This window comes from Anabrus simplex, chromosome 4 (genome assembly GCF_040414725.1).
Source record: "Anabrus simplex isolate iqAnaSimp1 chromosome 4, ASM4041472v1, whole genome shotgun sequence".
NCBI classification, from domain to species: domain Eukaryota; kingdom Metazoa; phylum Arthropoda; class Insecta; order Orthoptera; family Tettigoniidae; genus Anabrus; species Anabrus simplex.
In genome coordinates, this window is record NC_090268.1 from 77733484 (window position 1) to 77752588 (window position 19105).

At 38.6% G+C, this 19105-nt stretch overlaps 1 protein-coding gene and 1 pseudogene across 1 annotated transcript in view; one reads left to right on the forward strand and one right to left on the reverse strand.

The window, feature by feature from the left end:
- Window positions 1-19105, reverse strand: part of tous (testes of unusual size) — a 131125-nt gene that overhangs the window by 102969 nt on the left and 9051 nt on the right. The window contains exon 3 of the mRNA XM_067146015.2: window positions 12664-12929. Within this exon, the coding sequence (XP_067002116.2) occupies window positions 12664-12929 (266 nt within the window). The remainder of the gene's footprint in view (window positions 1-12663; window positions 12930-19105) is intronic.
- Window positions 5881-5999, forward strand: LOC136872982 (5S ribosomal RNA; annotated as a pseudogene).

The following is a 19105-nucleotide window of genomic DNA, read 5'->3' on the forward strand; positions in this document are numbered from 1 at the left end:
TGTCTATAAAGTTTGTTTGTGTTTACTTTAAGTCATGAATGTACCATACTTTTTTATTGACTAAAATTTTGAAAAAAATGGTGAGATTACTTGTCTATAAAGACTATCAGAGCTTTTTAGATTTTTAAAAGTGTATTCGTAATTCATAGGACAAATTCCAAGAAGCTTCAACAATAACAGTATGGACGTTCTTCTTAATCTAAATCAACAGAGACTATACCAAAGATGACATTGTAAAGAATGTTCACAAAAAATATATATATTTTGTACGTCATATTATTGTTTAAGTGTGTTCAATTTACAAAGGTGTGAAAATTATTAGACTCAAAGGAGAAAACCAAAACTAAATTGTCCTCACTTTCTTTTGCCCTCACTTGTCTTTCTAATTTGTTCCATGGAACTCCCCTATCTTTTAGTCAAATTTCATCCTACTTACTAAACTTTGTGTAATACTGTATTATTCCTAATTTTTTAAATATTACATTGAGATTAAATATTTCTGTGTGGTCTGTTAATAATCCTACAACATGAGTTTCCTAGAGTTTGGATAGTAAATAGTACAAAGCACAGCAAATTATACCAGTGTTCAAGTAAAGCAAAATATCACAGAACCACTTTATTAATTCCATTTTATCTAATTACACTCAAAAGAGAAATTAACAATCCTCAACACTGAAATTTAATGTTGATAAAAGAGTCTATTGATTGTAATATTGTCATGGATGTAACTGAAAGATAATGTACCTTGTCTTCTATAATTTACTTTAAACAGACAGCAAGTAACACGTAAAAGAGTTCCACTGGAACACAAAAAGCTTTTTATGGTCAGGCAACTAATAGGTAATTTGACAATGGAATTATTCAAAAATTACTGCTGAGTCTAGTACTCTGTACTTACAGAGCTGAAGATGGTCATACAGTGACCGAAAATGGTACTACTTCTTATGAGATAGGATAAGATTTTGTGTACAGTGTTATGTGTGTTGATTAGGTGGATTCCTAAAGTCCTTTTCTACTGAAATCAATATCATATATATAGAATGTGCGAATGGGAAGAGTCGGAGCTCCCAAGAACCTCCAAAAGGATCAAAACGAAAAAGATTTTCAGGATGGGGACCATAAATGTACAGACAATGACAAAGACTGGTAAACTTAAACAGGTAATAGATGAGATGAGAGAAAGAAACATTGGGATACTAGCCATGCAAGAAACAAGATATAGTGATGAAGACACAGTGGAGTCAGAAGGCTTCATAGTGCTGAAAGGAAAACCAGGAATCAGAGTGGGAAAAGGAAGACACACACCTACATGCTTTGGTACAGGATTCATAATAGACAAGAGGTATGAGGATGGCATAATTGAAATGAAGAGTAGGTCTGAAAGGATTTCCACGTTATCAATTCGAGCAGGGAACAAAAAATATACCATAGTAAATGGACATGCGCCTACCAATGACAAGAACAGAAAAGACAAGAAAGCTGTAGACAGTTTCTGGGAAGAACTGGATGATACACTGAAAAGCATACCACACAGACAAGTAAAGATACTTGTAGGTGATTATAATGCACAGGTAGGGAGGGAGAAGCAACATAAGGGGATAGTAGGCGAGTACCCAGCACACAAGAGGACGAACAAAAACGGAGAAAGGTTAATTGAACTATGTCGAGAACACAGAATGAGACTTATGACAACTCACTTCAGGGCCAAACCGAATAAGAAAAAGACATGGGCAAGCCCATGCACCCACATTGGGGAATTCCAGATTGACCATGTGGCAATCAATCGGACAAACACTAAAGAGATTATGAACACAAAGGTCAGAAAGAACACAAGAATAGAATCAGATCACTATCTTACAGAAATCAAGTGCCTTTGGATTCCGCACAGGGGTAGACTGCCACAGACAAGTAGACCAACTGGAAAAATAAATATAGACAGAGACAAATTACGGCACAATCGATCCAAATACGAGGAAGGAATAGAAACTGGCAATGGATGGGATGACATGAAGCTGAATATGAGGAAACAGGCTGAAATATGGGGAAAGGAAGAAAAGAAAAAGAAACACTGGTGGTGGAATACGGACTGTGAGAAAGCGGTTGAGAATCGCAGGAAAGCCTGGAGAGACTGGAGCATTAAGAAGAACCTGGAAAAATGGGAAGTTTTCCTACGAGTAAGGAAGGAAACAGCCAGAACCATAAGATGGACCAAAAGACAGAGGATGAAGCAGGAATTGGATGAAATTGAAAACAACTTCAGGAAAAACAATAGTAGAGACTTTTTTGGGAAATTCAAAAAGAGCCTGAGTGGATATAAAGGCAGAGAACTCTTTATAAGAGATAAGAATGGGGATCTGGCAGTTAGTGCGAAGGAGAACTGTAGGATACTTGCAGAATACTTTCATGACCTGTTAAACTGTGAACCACCTGAAGAAGAGCTGGAGCTGGGGACAAACACAGAAGAGAGAGAGTCATGTCCTCCAACTAGAGATGAGGTCGCACAGGCCATAAGCGATCTAAAGAATAACAAAGCAACCGGAGAAGATGGAATATCAGCTGAGATGATTAAATGGGGAGGTGACAAGGTAGTAGACAACATGACCAACATCATCGGCCAGATTTGGAGAACAAAGAAGTTGCCAGAAGGATGGAAGAATGCGATCATAATACCAATACATAAGAAGGGAGACAAGAGGGATGCAAACAACTATAGAGGAATTTCGCTACTAGAGATTGGCTATAAGGTGTTGTCGAAAGTCCTGCTCAATAGACTGGAAGAACAGTTAGAAAGTACAATTGGAGACTACCAAGCAGGATTTAGGAAGGGAAGAGGATGCATAGAACAGATATTTATACTGAAACAACTGATAGAACATAGGGCCTTAAAGAACAAAAAAACGGTGTTAACCTTTGTAGATTTCACTAAGGCATATGACTCCATCGACAGACAAACTCTTGGAAGAATCCTGAAGAACAGAGGATTAGATGGCACTACACATGAACTCATAATGGAAATTCTATCAGACACAAAGGCAAGGGTGAGATTCAGAGGAGTACTTTCTGCAGAATTTGATATCAACACTGGTGTCAAACAAGGAGATGGATTATCACCAATGTTGTTCAACATAGCTCTGGATGAAGTCATCAGACAGTGGAGAACAATGAATGAGACAATGGGAATACCAAAGACGCATGTTGGGGACAAAAAGGACAATAGGGCCCAAGTAGATTGTCTAGCCTTTGCGGACGACATAGTTATAGTAAGTGAGACAGAAGAAGATGCAAAGACACAACTCAACAACTTAAGCAATATAGCCGGAAAGGTAGGACTGAGGATCGCCTACAACAAGACAAAGACATTGAATACCACTGAGGATTGGACAACACCGGAAGGCACTGTGCAAAAGGTGGACAAATTCAAGTACCTAGGAGAATTTATAACAGGAAGGAATAGGAGCAATGAAGGAATAACAGAGAGGATAAAGAAGATGCGATCAGCCTTCTGTATGACCAGAGATATATACAATAAAAAGAATATATCTACAGACGCAAAGATCAGACATTACAAGGCAACGGTGAGAAATGCTGTATTATATGCTGCTGAGACAATAGCACTAGGAAGAAATGGTGCGGAACAACTAGAGAAAGAAGAGAGAAAAATATTGAGGAAAATACTAGGCCCTAAGAGAGGAGGTGAGAGATGGATGAGGAGACCCAGGGAAGAACTATACCGGAACATGAGGACAATCTCAGAAGAAATCAGACTGAAAAGAGCACGGTTTGCGGGACATGTAATCAGGATGAATATGGATAGAATGACGAAAAGAGTATGGGAAACAACAGCGAGGACACGAGGAAAGACAGGAACCAAGTGGGTAGTTGAACTCCGGAAAGATTGGTCAGATTTGGGGATCAAGGTGGAAGGAAAGGAAAATTGGAAAAGCAAGTACATACCGACTAATATGCCAGAGATCAACGATAGGGATGGATACAGGAAAAGGATTGAGAGTCACCAGTGGAGTAGACAAGAGAAGAGGATACTGAATATCTCGGAAGAAGAGCGGGAGAGAAGAAGAGAAAGGATGAAGAGGTTCTGGGAGGAGAAGAAGAAAATGCAATCCATGAAGGAGCTGTCCGTGGTCCTACAGAGGCCGTAACGCAAGAAGAAGAAGAAGAAGAAGAAGAAGAGAGAAAGGAATTTAAAAATGAATACAGAAAACAGCAAACAATGATGAGTCAATGTGGGAAGAAGGAGCAACAGAAAGAGGAGATGAGGATAAACATGAAGACATAGGACAAGGGCAATTTGCTTACAATGTCATCTTCAAATAGATGGGCTCGCTCCTCATCAAGCAGAATTCTTCTAGACCAAGGGCGCCCATACCCGGGGGCAAGGTGCGGCCATGCCCACACACTCCCCCCCCCCCCCTCCCTAGCTCTCAGGGTAAGGCAAAATTCTAGTGTAGTCAGGTGTTTTCCATTCAAGAAAATGATTTAACCCTGGAGAGGGTGCGTCACGGTCTTTTCGACTGGGTTCAGAGATAAATGTTTACACTTCTTAACGTAACGGGCCGCTAGCTTCCATCCCCTCAGTACCTTACATTTGACTCATCCACTATCAGTGTGCTTAAACAATTCACCCTCATGCTTCTCAGTTTCAGCCTAAGTGCATTGCTTGACGGACCCAGTCTAAAACTCCTGGCGCGCCCCATGACGTATGCATGTTTATGAGTTTTTTTACTGTATTTTTCCAGTTAATATACTAAGGATAGTTCAATTTTGTTTGAATTTTGTGTAAAATAGTGCCTTCGTATATAGTGAAGTCCAACCCATCATGGGGAGAAACTGGGAAAGAGAAATCGGAAGACTTATAAAGAGCGTTACTCTACTCAGTTTCACGCACAAGCAATCGTTGGTCAGTGACTTTGTTTTTTTACCATCTTGAACATTACTCGAATTAATTTGTATATTATATACAAGCATGCGAAAAGCAACTTTAACATTCATTGGCATAATTATCTGTAAGAACTAAACCAAGAGCCATGTGTGAGATATTTGCAAGAACGGTATTCAAACTCTGCCAACGGGGCTAAACAAGGAACATTCGCTGAATGTTAGGATTGTCTGAAGAAGAGCAGCCCTTTGCAGCTCCACAAGAACTAGAAGGGCCTGGAAGATGTGCCTACTGCAACAAGAAAATGAAGAATGGATGCCATGTATACCAGCGACATATCTACAAAGAACACTCGGCAATGACATGTGTTCGGTGCAGTAAGGAAAGTCAAGAAACTAGTGATGATGCAGAATGAACATCAATTGTTTAACATCCAATTTTGTATTGTCAAAATACCTTTAAACATTGTTTAAAAGTTTGTGCAAAATTAATTACTAGTTCTGTAATATTAAAAACAGTTTTTGCTTAATTTATGTTGTTTTTTCATGACCCGGTCTAAAAGACCGTGCACGCCTCTTCGCAGAATTATTTTCACGCACCCTCTCCAGGGTCAGTATTACGTAGAAGCGGTAGTATCCTCCCCCACCAACAGGCAGGGGTTACCGTGGGTTAGTCTACCGCGGAATACAAGTCGCCATTTATCTTCCAGAATATTAAAAATACTACGTACCCCCAGGTCTGGCCCCCCTCTCCACCCTATAAACGGTCATATGGGCACCTATGTTCTAGACCCATTTCTTCTTGGTCCCACCCGACAAGCTTGTTTCTGTTTCCCAGCTTCATCAGCACAGCAGACATAAATACTCACTGAGGGGCCATTTTGACAGATCTTCAGTCTTGATGTGGGAAGTTTATGAGAGATGCAGTGTGGAGATAGTCCTTGTCCATTTTCATGTATATCCTTGTCTTCTCTCACTGTTCTCTCCGCCAACGGCCATACTGTGTTGAATACACCGGTTTTCGTCCAATCACCGCAGTTAAGCAACATTGGGCATGGTCAGTACTTGGATGGGTGACCGCTTGGGAACACCACGTGCCATTGTATATCCTTGTCTTCTCTTACTGTTCTCTCTTTCAATTGTGTTTGTCCTTTTATGTGCTCCTTTCCATATTTCTATACATACAGTACATCACTTGATTTGTTTCACTGTTTATGTTACATTTAATTTCTCCAGTGCTGACTTCCATTATGTACTGTAGTGATTTTAAGAATTAACAAGTAACAATAACTGCTTCTCCCTGGTTTTTATGGTAAACAATTTTACCATAACAACTGTAATGAAGTTGTTGTCATTCATTGTTAGTATGATTTACTGTGCTCCAAATTAAAGTATTTCTTATGGGAAAGATCAGTTGTGGGTTCTTGAATTTTTTATATTCATCATAGTGAGAATAGCAAAACTATGCAATATTATCAAATGAATGTGGGATAGGAAATTGAAGGGAATGAAAACACAGATGACACATGTAGCTATGATATACATGAGGAAGTATTCTAGACTTGATGATAGTTCAAGACTAGGAAACACTTCACAAAGTCTAATTATTAATATTAAAGATGTCTATGAATGTTGGGATATATATGAATAAGTAAACTAGAATGTAATTACTTTTTGTAACTTTTGTTGTTTGAATAATGTTAGGTACAGTATTTTGCGTGGTATTATAAATAACTAACCACATGTATTAGTAATTACAATAAATTAATACCCTCTCAGTAGTTACTAGTCATATTTGATTGGGGGAGATGAAAATTCCAATCATTCATTCACACATTCATATTCATCATAATAGGAAACTGACACCATATTTCACCCTTCTTCCAGCTCCCGAGCCATTGGAATTAACCAATTAAGGTTAAAATCCCTGACCCGGCCAGGAATCGAACCCGGGACCCTCTGAACTGAAGGCCAGTACGCTGACCATTCAGCCAATGAGTCATTGAAGAATGAGAGAATCTAATAAAGACAGTTCAGTGCCATGAAGGACTTTTGCTAGTGGTTTTACGTCGCACCGACACGGATAGGTCTTATGGTGATGACGGGATAGGAAAGGCCTAGGAGTTGGAAGGAAGTGGCCGTGGCCTTAATTAAGGTACAGCCCCAGCATTTGCCTGGTGTGAAAATGGGAAACCACAGAAAACCATCTTCAGGGCTGCCAACAGTGGAATTCGAACCCACTATCTCCCGGATGCAAGCTCACAGCCGCGCGCCTCTAACCGCACGGCACCTCGCCCGGTCCACGAAGGACTATCTAGAGCTCATAAACCTTACATTATAGGAGTTAGAAAAGAACACAGAATGATAAAAGGAGGTAACACAAGGAAGATGAAAGAGAGAAGCTAGACAAAGTGATAGAAAGCAATGCCAGATTCAGAACAGACTTTTGTTTGCCATGAAAGACCAATAAGCTGTGAACCATTTGGTTAAGGGGCCCTATTCTTTTTAAAAAGTGACTAGGAAATGTATGCTTAAAAGAATAGAATGCTCTTACTCTATAGATTCCAGGGATCCTTTCAGTGTTTTCGATGGTAATGATACCAACAACACATTTTAAGAAAGTTTGATACTACCATACTTTAGTTGTTTCTCCTAATATATCCAGTAGTTTTGAAGTCATCCTTAAGAACTTTGGAAAAAAATATACGAAGTTTGGAATTTTAATAGTGGCAACTATTTCATTACAACTGATACAAAAGAGATACACATCACCAAGTTTTACTATCCTTCAAAATAGTCACCAGCATTGTGTACAACCTGTTGCCAGCAATGTGTAAGTCGTAGAATACCTTTAGCAGCGCCTGTTGTGTTGATAGTTCGAATTGAGCAGTCTACTGCCTAATGAATATCTGGAACAGTTCTGAAGCGAATGCAATTGAATGTATTAGAGGTTATACTGCATAACAGTGTCATCAGAGTCTTCAAGAGGCCTGCGGGGAATCTGCATTGCCTTTCAGAACAGTGACACAGTGGGTAAAAGCCTTCAACAATTTTTCTCGTGCCCTGGTGTTCTTTCAGAACATGAAGCATAGTCGTATGCACTAATCCAGTATCTTGGACCAACTCACAAATTGTATGGCATTCATCAGTGTCTAGTATTGCGGCAAGAGCATGCACTTTTTCTTCACCGACTCTAAGACGACCTGGCCGACGCATATCCGACAAATTTGGCATTCCTCGTTGAAGGATTTTACCCACCGTGCCACTGTTCTGTACAGTGATGCAGATTCCCTGCAAGCATGAAGACCTTGATAACACTGTCTTGCTGTATGACCTCTGGCACATTCAATAGCATTTGCTTCAGAACTGTTCCAGATATTCATCAGGCAGTAGATCACTCCATTCGAACTATCAACACAACAGGAGCTGCTAAAGGTATCCTACGACTTCCACATCGCTGGCAACAGGTTGTACACAATGCTGGTGACTAAAATTTGAAGGAGAGGAAAACTTAGTAATGTGTATCTCTTTTGTATCAGTTGTAAGTAAATAGTTGCCACTATTGAAGTTCACACCCTTGTATTGTAAATCAGACAAAAAGAAAGCAATGTTTTGTTGGACATTTGCATAATGTTGTTCTACTTCCAACTTCAAAATTTCACTTGTTTCTTTCTTCACTTTTGTTTTATAAGTTTGGCATTGGGAACCTATCCCTATCATAATAATAGTCCATAATAAAAATGACTGTAAGTATAGTGCCTCATCACTAGCTTCTCACTAAAATGAAATGAAATGAAATGAAAAGTCATGTTCCTGCAGTTTAGATTGCACGTAAAACTGGCTATGGCTGCAAATAACAAGCTTGCTTGCTTGCTTTGCTTAGAATGGTACAGCACCCCTTGAAATTAGGGCACTATCCTACAGGAAAAGTTGTGGAAAGCGGGCAACCAGATCTAAGCAGACGTCACCAAATTTAGAATAGTCAATATTTTGACACTAAAAAATAAAACTCAAGAACTGGACAATCCATGAAGGAAAAAAACTTGGATAAAGAGATAATTCCTCCCTCTTAACTCCAGTCATTGAAGAAAGTGGCTTGACCCATGGGCACCAGCTGAATTACTTGTAGGGGGGCACTGTTCCAGGCAGTCTGGAGGGAACAGAGAACGCAGAGGTTTGTTGAATATTTTTTAAATTTGAAGTCAGAATAATGTGGTTTTTTAGGTATTTTATCACCCAAAATATATACTTTAACTTCAATTATTTGCAAGTAATTTCTATATTTTTAAAATTATTTATTTAATTTTTTGTTAATCTGCAAGAGAATTAAATTCCTTGTTGTGACAAACAAATCTGGAAAGCAACAAAGAAGGCTCAAGTTTCTGTTCCAGTGTTAATTTTTTAAATGGACAGGATTTTCCTATGTTTTAATGTTTGTTCTGTAACTTTTATGCATTGACTTTCTGTTCTATGTAATAAAAATGGACACGAAGTTCTACTTTATGGATTCATTATTATTAAATTTAAGTTCTGTTGAATAAATTACATTCTGTATTACACTACCTACTTTTCTTGTGGATTTTACTACTTCAGCCTACCTTTTCATAAACCAGGGGGAAGGGGTGCAAGTCCACACTCTCTTGTGACCTCATCATGGTGCCCACGGTCTGATTCTTTGAAGATATTGACAAAAGAAAGGAAATGTTCATGAAAGATGTAATAACAGAAGGTTCCAAAAGACCTAGCAAATCTAATACCATTAAGGTAGGAAGAGAAGAAGAATTGGAGGAGGTGGTGGTGGTGGTAATTTTTTTTAACCCTTTACAGGGCAGAAAATTTGCACTGTGTTTAAATGACCAAAACTTATTTTGGTTAAGTGTTATCCATAAATGATAAATAAAAAATATTCTTATAGATATGATATAGGCTTTTGGGCTTATGCCATGTCAAGAAAATAAGGTGAAATTCTTTGCGTTTCGCAGAGAACTATGCTCTGTGTCATCAGAAGATAATCTCGACTGTCCTCGAGAAAGGCTTCTAAAACAACGAGCTTTGAATATAGACGTTACCCAAATTCAAAGCTCATTGTTTTAGAAGCCTTTCTCAAGAACAGTCAAGATTATCTTCTGATGACGCAGAGTACAGTTCTCTGCAAAACGTAAGGAATTTCACCTTATTTTCTTGACACAGCATAAGCCCAAAAGCCTGTATCATGTATATAAGTAAGGGCCATGAAAGCATCAATGACAAAAAATATTCTTATTTAATCTCTTACATTTTGAAATGGTAACATGAGACTAAAAGTTGAATGATAGTTCTTGTTGTAAAATAATAGTAGAACCTGTTAACATACCAGGTGTATGCATAAGTCTTTTCCAGTTTCACTAAGAGATGGTATAAGCGAACAGTATGCAGTGTATGAATTTGACATATACGTCAGTTTGCTCATCTGACATTAACCTACCAACACACACAAGCTGAGTCCACCAAACACTAGCATCTGTGTTGTATCGTTCAGTGATAATGTTGACGTTTGTGCCTGAAAAAGAACATTACTTTTCTTATTTAATCAAAAGAAACAGACTGTGTAAAGTCATTGTTTGCTGGTAGAAACATATGGTAAACACGCTCCATTGATTAGAACATGTGAGACATGGTTTCGATAATTTAAACGTGGTGATTTCAATGTGAAAGACAGTGCATGCTCTGAACGCAAACTCAACACAACAATTGGCACAAGTATTAAATGTGTCACAAGAAACAATCAGCAGACACCGGGGAAGATCAATAAACTTGGTAAATGGGTCCCACACGATTTGAATAAACGGCAAATGGAAAATTGCAAAGTCACTTGCGAAATGCTGCTTCAACGCCATGAAAGAAAATCATTTCTGAACCGAAATGTGACGGGTGATGAAAAATGGATTTAGTTTGAAAACCCGAAGCAGAAAAAATCGTGGCTGTCACGCGGCAAATTCGGTCCGTCAACACTAAGGCCAAATCGCTCCAGCACGAAGACCATGCTTTGTGTCTGGTGGGAGCAGAGCGGTATTGTGTATTATGAACACTTGAAGCACAGCAAAACCATTAATGCACAATGCTATCGCCAACAAATGATTAATTTAAATCAGGGATTGATTGAAAGACAAGCAGAATGGGCCAGAAGACATGGCAAAGTGATTTCGTTTCACAACAATGCACCGTCTCACACAGCAAAACCAGTGAAGGACACCTTGAAATTGCTTGGAATGAACATCCTTCCACACCCACCGTACTTTCTCAACCTGGCGCCATCTGACTATCCTCTCTTTGCATCAATGGGGCACGCGCTCGCAGAGCAGCACTTCAGCAATTTCGTGGAAGTTGGAAAATGGCTTAACAAATGGTTTGCCGCAAAAGACAAGCAGTTTTTCTGGCATAGTCTTCATAACTTACCTGAAAGCTTTTTGAATATTTTGAATAAGGAAAAAATAAATTTCCCTTGGAAATTACATGTTTTCTTTACCACAAAAGCTGGCAAAAATGTTTGCATACACCTGGTATTGTCACAGTTTTCTTCCATAATTTACTGTAGCTCAAAATATAAAACACCATGTCCAAGGATCATTAGAAGGGTACAGGGTAGATTATAGATGCATATTTGAAATATTTTTTAGGATCACCCATCAACAATATATTTTATTTTTGCTAGTTGCTTTACGTCACACCGACACAGATAGGTCTTATGGCGACGATGGGACAGAAAAGGGCTAGGAGTGGGAAGGAAGCGGCCGTGGCCTTAATTAAGGTACAGCCCCAGCATTTGCCTGGTGTGAAAATGGGAAACCATGGGAAACCATCTTCAGGGCTGCCGACAGTGGGGTTCGAACCTACTATCTCCCGAATACTGGATACGGGCCGCGCATAAACGACTGCAGCTATCGAGCTCGGTCAACAATATATTGTTTTAAATAGTCACCTAATCATATTTCATAAATGAAGAATCATACCTGAAGTTATTAATATCAATTAAATGTCTTTTTGAAAGGTCCCTGCCATTTTATCAAATTTTTCTGAGAAGATTATTATTAATACCAATATAAATGGACCATTGGACATTATAAATTTTCCAGCTAACTCATTCCTGGTTGCCAGCGTTCCGTCCCCATGTGCTAGGTTGGGCTCATCAGTTGGTACTTAGCACACCTACCAAGACGCATGGCTAGCGCATACCGTGGAGGCCACTGAGTAAGCTACCTGGAGCCACCGACAGTGCCAATGCACTTAAGAGACTTTTTCTCTTTACCAAAAATTGATACCTGCGTGGCCATCAGATGATACAGATGTTGATTCCAATAGGGAATCTGAAATATTTGTCCCAAATGAGTAAATTTATAATACCAATATAAATGGACCATTGGACATTATAAATTTTCCAGCTAACTCAGTCCTGGTTGCTAGCGTTTTGCCCCCATGTACTAGGTTGGGCTCATCACTTGGTACCTAGCACACCTACCAAAACTCATGGCTAGCGCATACCATGGAGGCCACTGCATAGGCTACTTGGAGCCACCGGCAGTGCCAATGCACTTAAGAAACTTTGTCTCTTTACCAAAAATTTACTCATTCAGGACGAATATTTCAGATTCCCTATGGGAATCAATATCTATATCATCTGATGGCCAGGCAGGCATCAATTTTTAAATACCTATCAAGATTTTGTCAAAGAGAAAACTTTCAATTTCTTCATTTAAGAATTAATAAGAATTAATAATGATGAAATATACTTACTCGTCTTTGATTTTTGCATCAAGAATAGTTAATTCTGTAGCTTTATACATAGCTTTTAGTTCCCCGGATTCCACTAAAATAAAGCGTCCATCTTTTGTTCCAGCCAAAACTCTATCAAAAGTTAACCAGCAGCAACAAGTGAGAGGGAGTAGATCTGCTCTTTGGAAACCATATTGTCGCCACACTGATTCTGACACACTCAGAAGCCGAAATAAGCCAGGACCAACAATAGCCACCACACAGTTGTCCGAAGGATTGCAGGAAATCTGGAAAAGTAAGTTAGAAGTTGAATTAAATGGGGTCATATTGAAAGATAAGATTGGACATGAAAGAAATTTGGACTTTTTTTTTTAAGAAACAAACTGCAAAAAGGAAGCCTGGATGCTCCCATGACAGCTATGAACCAATTTAGCCTGTTGCCATCTTTTGATGACAATATTCATGAATATGACCCAGGTGTAGAAGCCAAGCAATACTGCTGAGGATGTTGTTATGTTGACCACATGACACTCCAAAATCTGCAGACCATCTAGCTGTGCAGCAGTTGTCTTGGCAGGCCAAGAGCCTCAGTAGCCTGTATGTGCTTTTTATGGTTTGTTATTTTTCCACTGGTTCAGGCTGGAGCTATTAGTTCATTAGTACAGAATGGAGCAAGATCTAGATGCAGAACTAGTGTCTATGGATGTTGTAAACATTTTGATTGCAAGGTCAGAGGTGCTACTTGGGCAGCATGGAATTTATTTTCTATATTCTTTTTCAAGATATATTGCTTAGACAAGATGTTCCTGAGGTATGAAAAGTGGTCTACCTCTTCCAATATGGTGTTGAAGAGCAAGTTTGTAAATACAGCTCTTTTATTCTTTTGTAGAAATTTTGCAGGTCTCAGCCATCAAATAGCCTTTGAAGTTTCTGAATATTTTCTTGCCACCAGTTGTGTTGAGCTCCAGAAGGTTTGTCCCTAGGGCAAGTTTTCCAGGTGCTGATCATAAGGCCAAAACTATCATACACATATGTAACAGTTGACTGAGAGCTGAGAGCAAATATTGCAACATCATCAGCATACTCCATTTTGAATATCCTGCTAACATTAGTTGTTCACTGTGTGTGTATTGTGGTTCAAGTAAAAATATCATCCATCAAGGCGATACCTGATCTCTATGCGTCAGTTGTTTGTAAATGATATCTTATAGAGCAGGGGTTTCTAAATGGCAGCCTGCGGAGAAGCCATATTTTGTGGTCCGTGAGGGGTTTAAAAAAATTATTTTAACAAATGTGAAGAAAATTTACAAAAACTGTTTTGCAGCTCATTAAAGAATATACCCTTTATAGACCCAAGTCAGAACTAATTCATTCTTTAATATTACGGTATATCTTCTTTTTAAGCATTCACTTGGTCTGAGTAGATTATTATTGATTTAAAATATTACAATACAAACTTTGGTGGAAAATGAGCCCTTACAAATGTCAGTGCTGGCTCTTAACTATTCTAAAACTGACTATGGGCTCAACACCAATTCTTGTAAGTCCATGTCAACCTCACTGCGTTCATGCAATATAGTATGCAATGAATACCAATACTTTAATTGCCATTGGTGTAAGAAGCGATTTCAGTTCTTCATTCTTCTCTCATTGGTAGTATTGGTTGATACACAGTGCAACACACTTGAAGAAATTTTCAGGGAAGTACACTGCTGGGATTTTAGGCTCTTACAACTGTATATCATTGTTCTCTTCACACAACTCCCACTAAATTGTCCTTCTTTAAAGTTTTGTTTTGACTACTTTATTACTTTCAGTTTGTCTTTTGGTTTTCATTTTTTATTTTTACTTTTTGTCATTGTCAAATATTAATTCAAATGAACTGATATGCTCTTCTTCAAAATTCAATTGTCCTGGGTATAAAAGTGTTCATTTTTAGTGTAATTTATTGCAATTATAAAATAGCTTTTTAAACAATTAAAATGATTAAACCTTCCTTTTGATTGAACTATGCATATTATTTCATACTGGTATCTCCATTCTATTTACGGAATTTTACGCAGATTGGTCTATTATTAAAGTGAGGCCCGTGAACGTGCATAAGGTTTCCAATGTGGCCCTTTAGCCCTTACAAATTGGAAACCCCTGTTATAGTGTCTTCTTCTTCTTCTTTTTCTACGGCTTTTCCCACACCTGTGGGGTCGTGGGTGCTAACAGTGTCGCACATGTGGATTTGACCCTGTTTTGCAGCCGAATGCCCTTCCTGAGCCAACCCTATATGGAGGGATGTAATCACTATTGCATGTTTCTGTGGTGGTTGGTAGTGTAGTGTGCTGTAGGAATATGAAGAGGAAAGTGTTGGAACAAACACAAACACCCAGTCCCCAGCCCAGAAGAATTAATCAGAGGCGATTAAAATCCTTGACCTGGCCAGGAATCGAAGCCGGGACCCTCTGAACCGAAGGCCTCAACGCTGACCATTCAGCCAGTGAGTTGGACAAACCCCTGTTATAGAGTATAGCAGCCAAATACAAAGTGAAGAGAGCTGGGGCTATTACATGGCCCCGCTTCAATCCATGTGTCATGGGAATGTTTCATAAGTCTAATTTTAATGGAAAACCATCCACATACAACCTTCTTCTTCTTTCTGAAAACTTCTTATGCATTTAGGCATCAGAGTCCTTCAGTCAATTTGCACGTTTTCCTATTCTGAATGAGGCGACGCACACATACCAGGTTATTGAAAACTATTTAAAATAGTATGTGCTAGGTTCACCTTGTCAATATACTTTTATAATTGAAAATGATGTATTCAAAGATGTTGCAGGAACATAGTACATTCCCTTCACCAGTGAAGTCCAATCAAAGAATAAAAACAATATAACACTTTGTTTTGTTTGGCCCAATATTTAAAGAAACATTATATCATAATTCACCATATCAATGAATAAACAAACAAACATTAGTTATATATTAGAAAAATTATCATTACATAAAATGTTAATATTCAGATGATAACTAAATAAATTTAAGATCTTCAAGTTTTATCTTTCTCTTCTCTTTTTTTTCTCTTCTTCCTTAAATAATTAAGCACTAGTTTATGCAATGGGTTCTCATCTGTACTTCTTTCATTCAAACTTGATTCAAAGTAATTTCTTTGAGCAACATAAATTTCAAAACTTTTTAAAACATTCATGAATATTCCTGTTTTGGCTGAATGTGTTAATTTTCTGTCATTAGAAATGTCTGTAAATTTGATTCTTTTCATCCATATGCTCTCCCATTGCTGCATATCTTTTATGTTTACTGCATTTCATGTTCTTTGTACCTTATAGCTAAACTTCTTCCAGACTGTTCTATGTATCGCTGCCTACATGTTTGGCATGTCAATTTGTAAATTCCTGATTTATTAAATATACTGCACATTTATTCTCAGTTTTATCTGAACTGAAAATTATCCTATTAGTGTATTTTTATCAGTTTTGTATGTGATATTGATTCCTTTTCCTGAAAATTTTAGCCAGTTGACAAACATGCTTATTTTGAAAAGTTAGAACTGCAAATTTATTTTTCCCCTTTCAATCCTTAACATACCAGGTTTTGGGACAGAATTGAAGGCTTTTCCAGGTCATAAAATACTAAAAACAGAGTTCTTTGCATTCTTCATGGAGTTGCCTAGCACAAAAATATCATGTCCATTGTGCCTCTGGAGGCTTGGAAACCATGTTCAGACTTGGAAAGAATCCTTTTGGAGTCAACTTGGAGGCAGATTTCATGCCAGATGTTTATCTTCTACATGTAGCATGGATATACTATGATATTTATTGCATATACTATGATCACCCTTTCTAATGCTATGTCCTAGGTGTGAGCTCCAGCGTGTACGTGCTTCAATGCACTACTTGTTTACTGGCTTCCATTTGTCCACTGTCGTAGCTACCAGGCTAGTAGCACGATGGTAACTGCAAAGAGAGCAAGATGTTTCTCATGGAGATTAGTGCATTGAAAATTGAGTTAACAACTAGTACAAGAAGCATTGCAAGAAGGGAAGGCATTAGTCACATGAACATCTGGAAAATTCTGCATGAAAACCCTCAGTACCCATATCACCTTTAACAGGTGCAAGGATAAGGTTGACTTCACATTTGACGGTATCTTCAATTATAAATAGATTTCTAAAAGGGATGCCTACCTGTCTTTTGCTCAGGATCCATCTTCCATAGACAAGAAAGCACATTATCAAGAGCTCAAGAAAAAATGTCAGACTGAAATGAGAGTAATCAAAAAGAAATGGCGGCAATAAAAGGCTTAGAAACTCCAAAATCTATCTGATGCCGAAGACCTATGGAACTTTTATGCTGGAATAAAAGAGCTGTACAGACCTGTTCATTCCTCAATGGGCCCCCTGAAAGCCACTGATAATACTACCATTTTCACTGACAGATGGGACATCTTGAACCGCTGGAAGAAACACTTCAGCTTGCTCTTAAACCGCAGCATGGCAGTCCCACTTACTTTTAAGGAATTTAGAAAGAGTCTTGATAATCTAAAACCAAGAAAGGCTCCTGGACCTTACAACACTCCTCTTGAGCTCATCCAAAGTAGAACCTTACCTCTGAAAACCAGATTTTTCTCCCTGATTCTTCTAATATGGGAATCTTGCAAGATCCCTGCTGACATGACAAATTCCACCATTGTCACCATCTTCAGAAAAGGCGATCGAAACATCTGTGGTAATTACAGTGACATATCCCTATTCTATATAGCTGGTAAAATATTTGCTAGAATTCTGTTGAATTGTCTCCAGATAGTCTCTGAGAAGGTACTTCCTGAACCCTAATGCGGGTTCCATCCCTCAAGAGGCACCACTGATATGATCTTCTGTGCAAGACAGCTTCAGGAAAAGTGCAGAAAACAACAAAAGCGTTTGCTTTTTGTGTTCTATGATCTGGATATGGCCTTCAATATAGTGCCTAGAGAAGCAATGTGGATAGTTTTAAGGTTATTTGGCTGTCCAGAACACTTTGTCAGATTGATACAGGCACTCCATGATAATATACTTGGACAAGTGTTGTATCAAAATGAAATTTCAGAAGAATTTCCCATCACTAATGGGCTCAAGTGAGGCTGTGTACTTGCACCAACATTCTCTGCCCTGTACCTGGCATCCATGCTCTACAAGACATCATCTGAGAACAACACAGGTGTGGAACTCAAGTATAGGCTTGATGGAGGGCAGACTCTGATCAGAAAGGCTTATCAGTCTCACCTATGTAACTGAACTGCGATATGCGGATGACAACGTTTCTCCAGCTCATACACCTGACGAGCTGCAAATGTCAGTTAACCGTTTCACTAGGGCATATGAATTATTGGCCTAACCATCAATATTTCTAAAACAAAGATACTTGCAAGCCAGCTCCTGGAACTGCCTTTCCAGATATCAGCATTTCTATCTCCAGTATACTTCTAGAAAGATCATTTCCTCTATCTAGGAAGTATGCTCTCTAGTATCTGCTCAATGGAGAAGGACGTGGAGAACAGAATAAGTGCTGTCCATATAGCTTTTGGACATCTTACTCATCGGGTCTTCTTGAATAAAGATCTAAGAATATATACAAAACTGATGGTGTATCGAGCATTTGTTATCTCCATCTTGAAACCTGGACTCTTTATCATCGTGATATGAAGAAACTAGAACAGTTCCATCAAAGAAGCTCAGATATATTATGTTCATCAAATGGGATAACTACATTCCAAACACAACAGTTCTGGAGAGGGCAAAGATGAACGGTATAGAGGCCACCATCGTCGGTCATCAATTCAGATGGATGGGACATGTCCAGCGCATGAAAGATGACAACGAAAAATTCTGTATAGTGAAATCAGTACAGGCAGAAGACCCCATGGTGCCCCTCTGAAGCACTATAAATATCAGATTAAGAAGGACCTTCAGGGGCACTGACATTGATCCAAATACTTGGTATATCATTGCAGAAGACCATACTCACTGGCATAATCCTACACTGCCTCGCAGAGCCCATTTGAATTCACCTGCGTAGTGATCTGATTAGCTAACTTCAGCAGCTGATAAAATGACAGTGGCGTGAGATATCGAATTATATTTTTCAAATTATTTATCAGTTTGACCCAACCCATAACACTCACACACACAGTTCACTTTGTTTTCGACCACCCTGTATATAGATAACATCTGTGGATGGACTTGACAACATGTAGGAGGCTCATACACATCCGCACCCGACTTGCTGGAGCAAAGAAATGATGATGATGATGATGATGATGATGATGATGATGATGATGATGATGATGATGATAATGATGATGATTAGGGCTCGGAAGTTGAGGAAAAATCCTTTTTTCTCAAGTTTTCGAAGACTAGGCCCAGCATAATGTATGTTCATTCCGGGTCATTGAAGGCTAGAAAATGGTGGGTTTTATC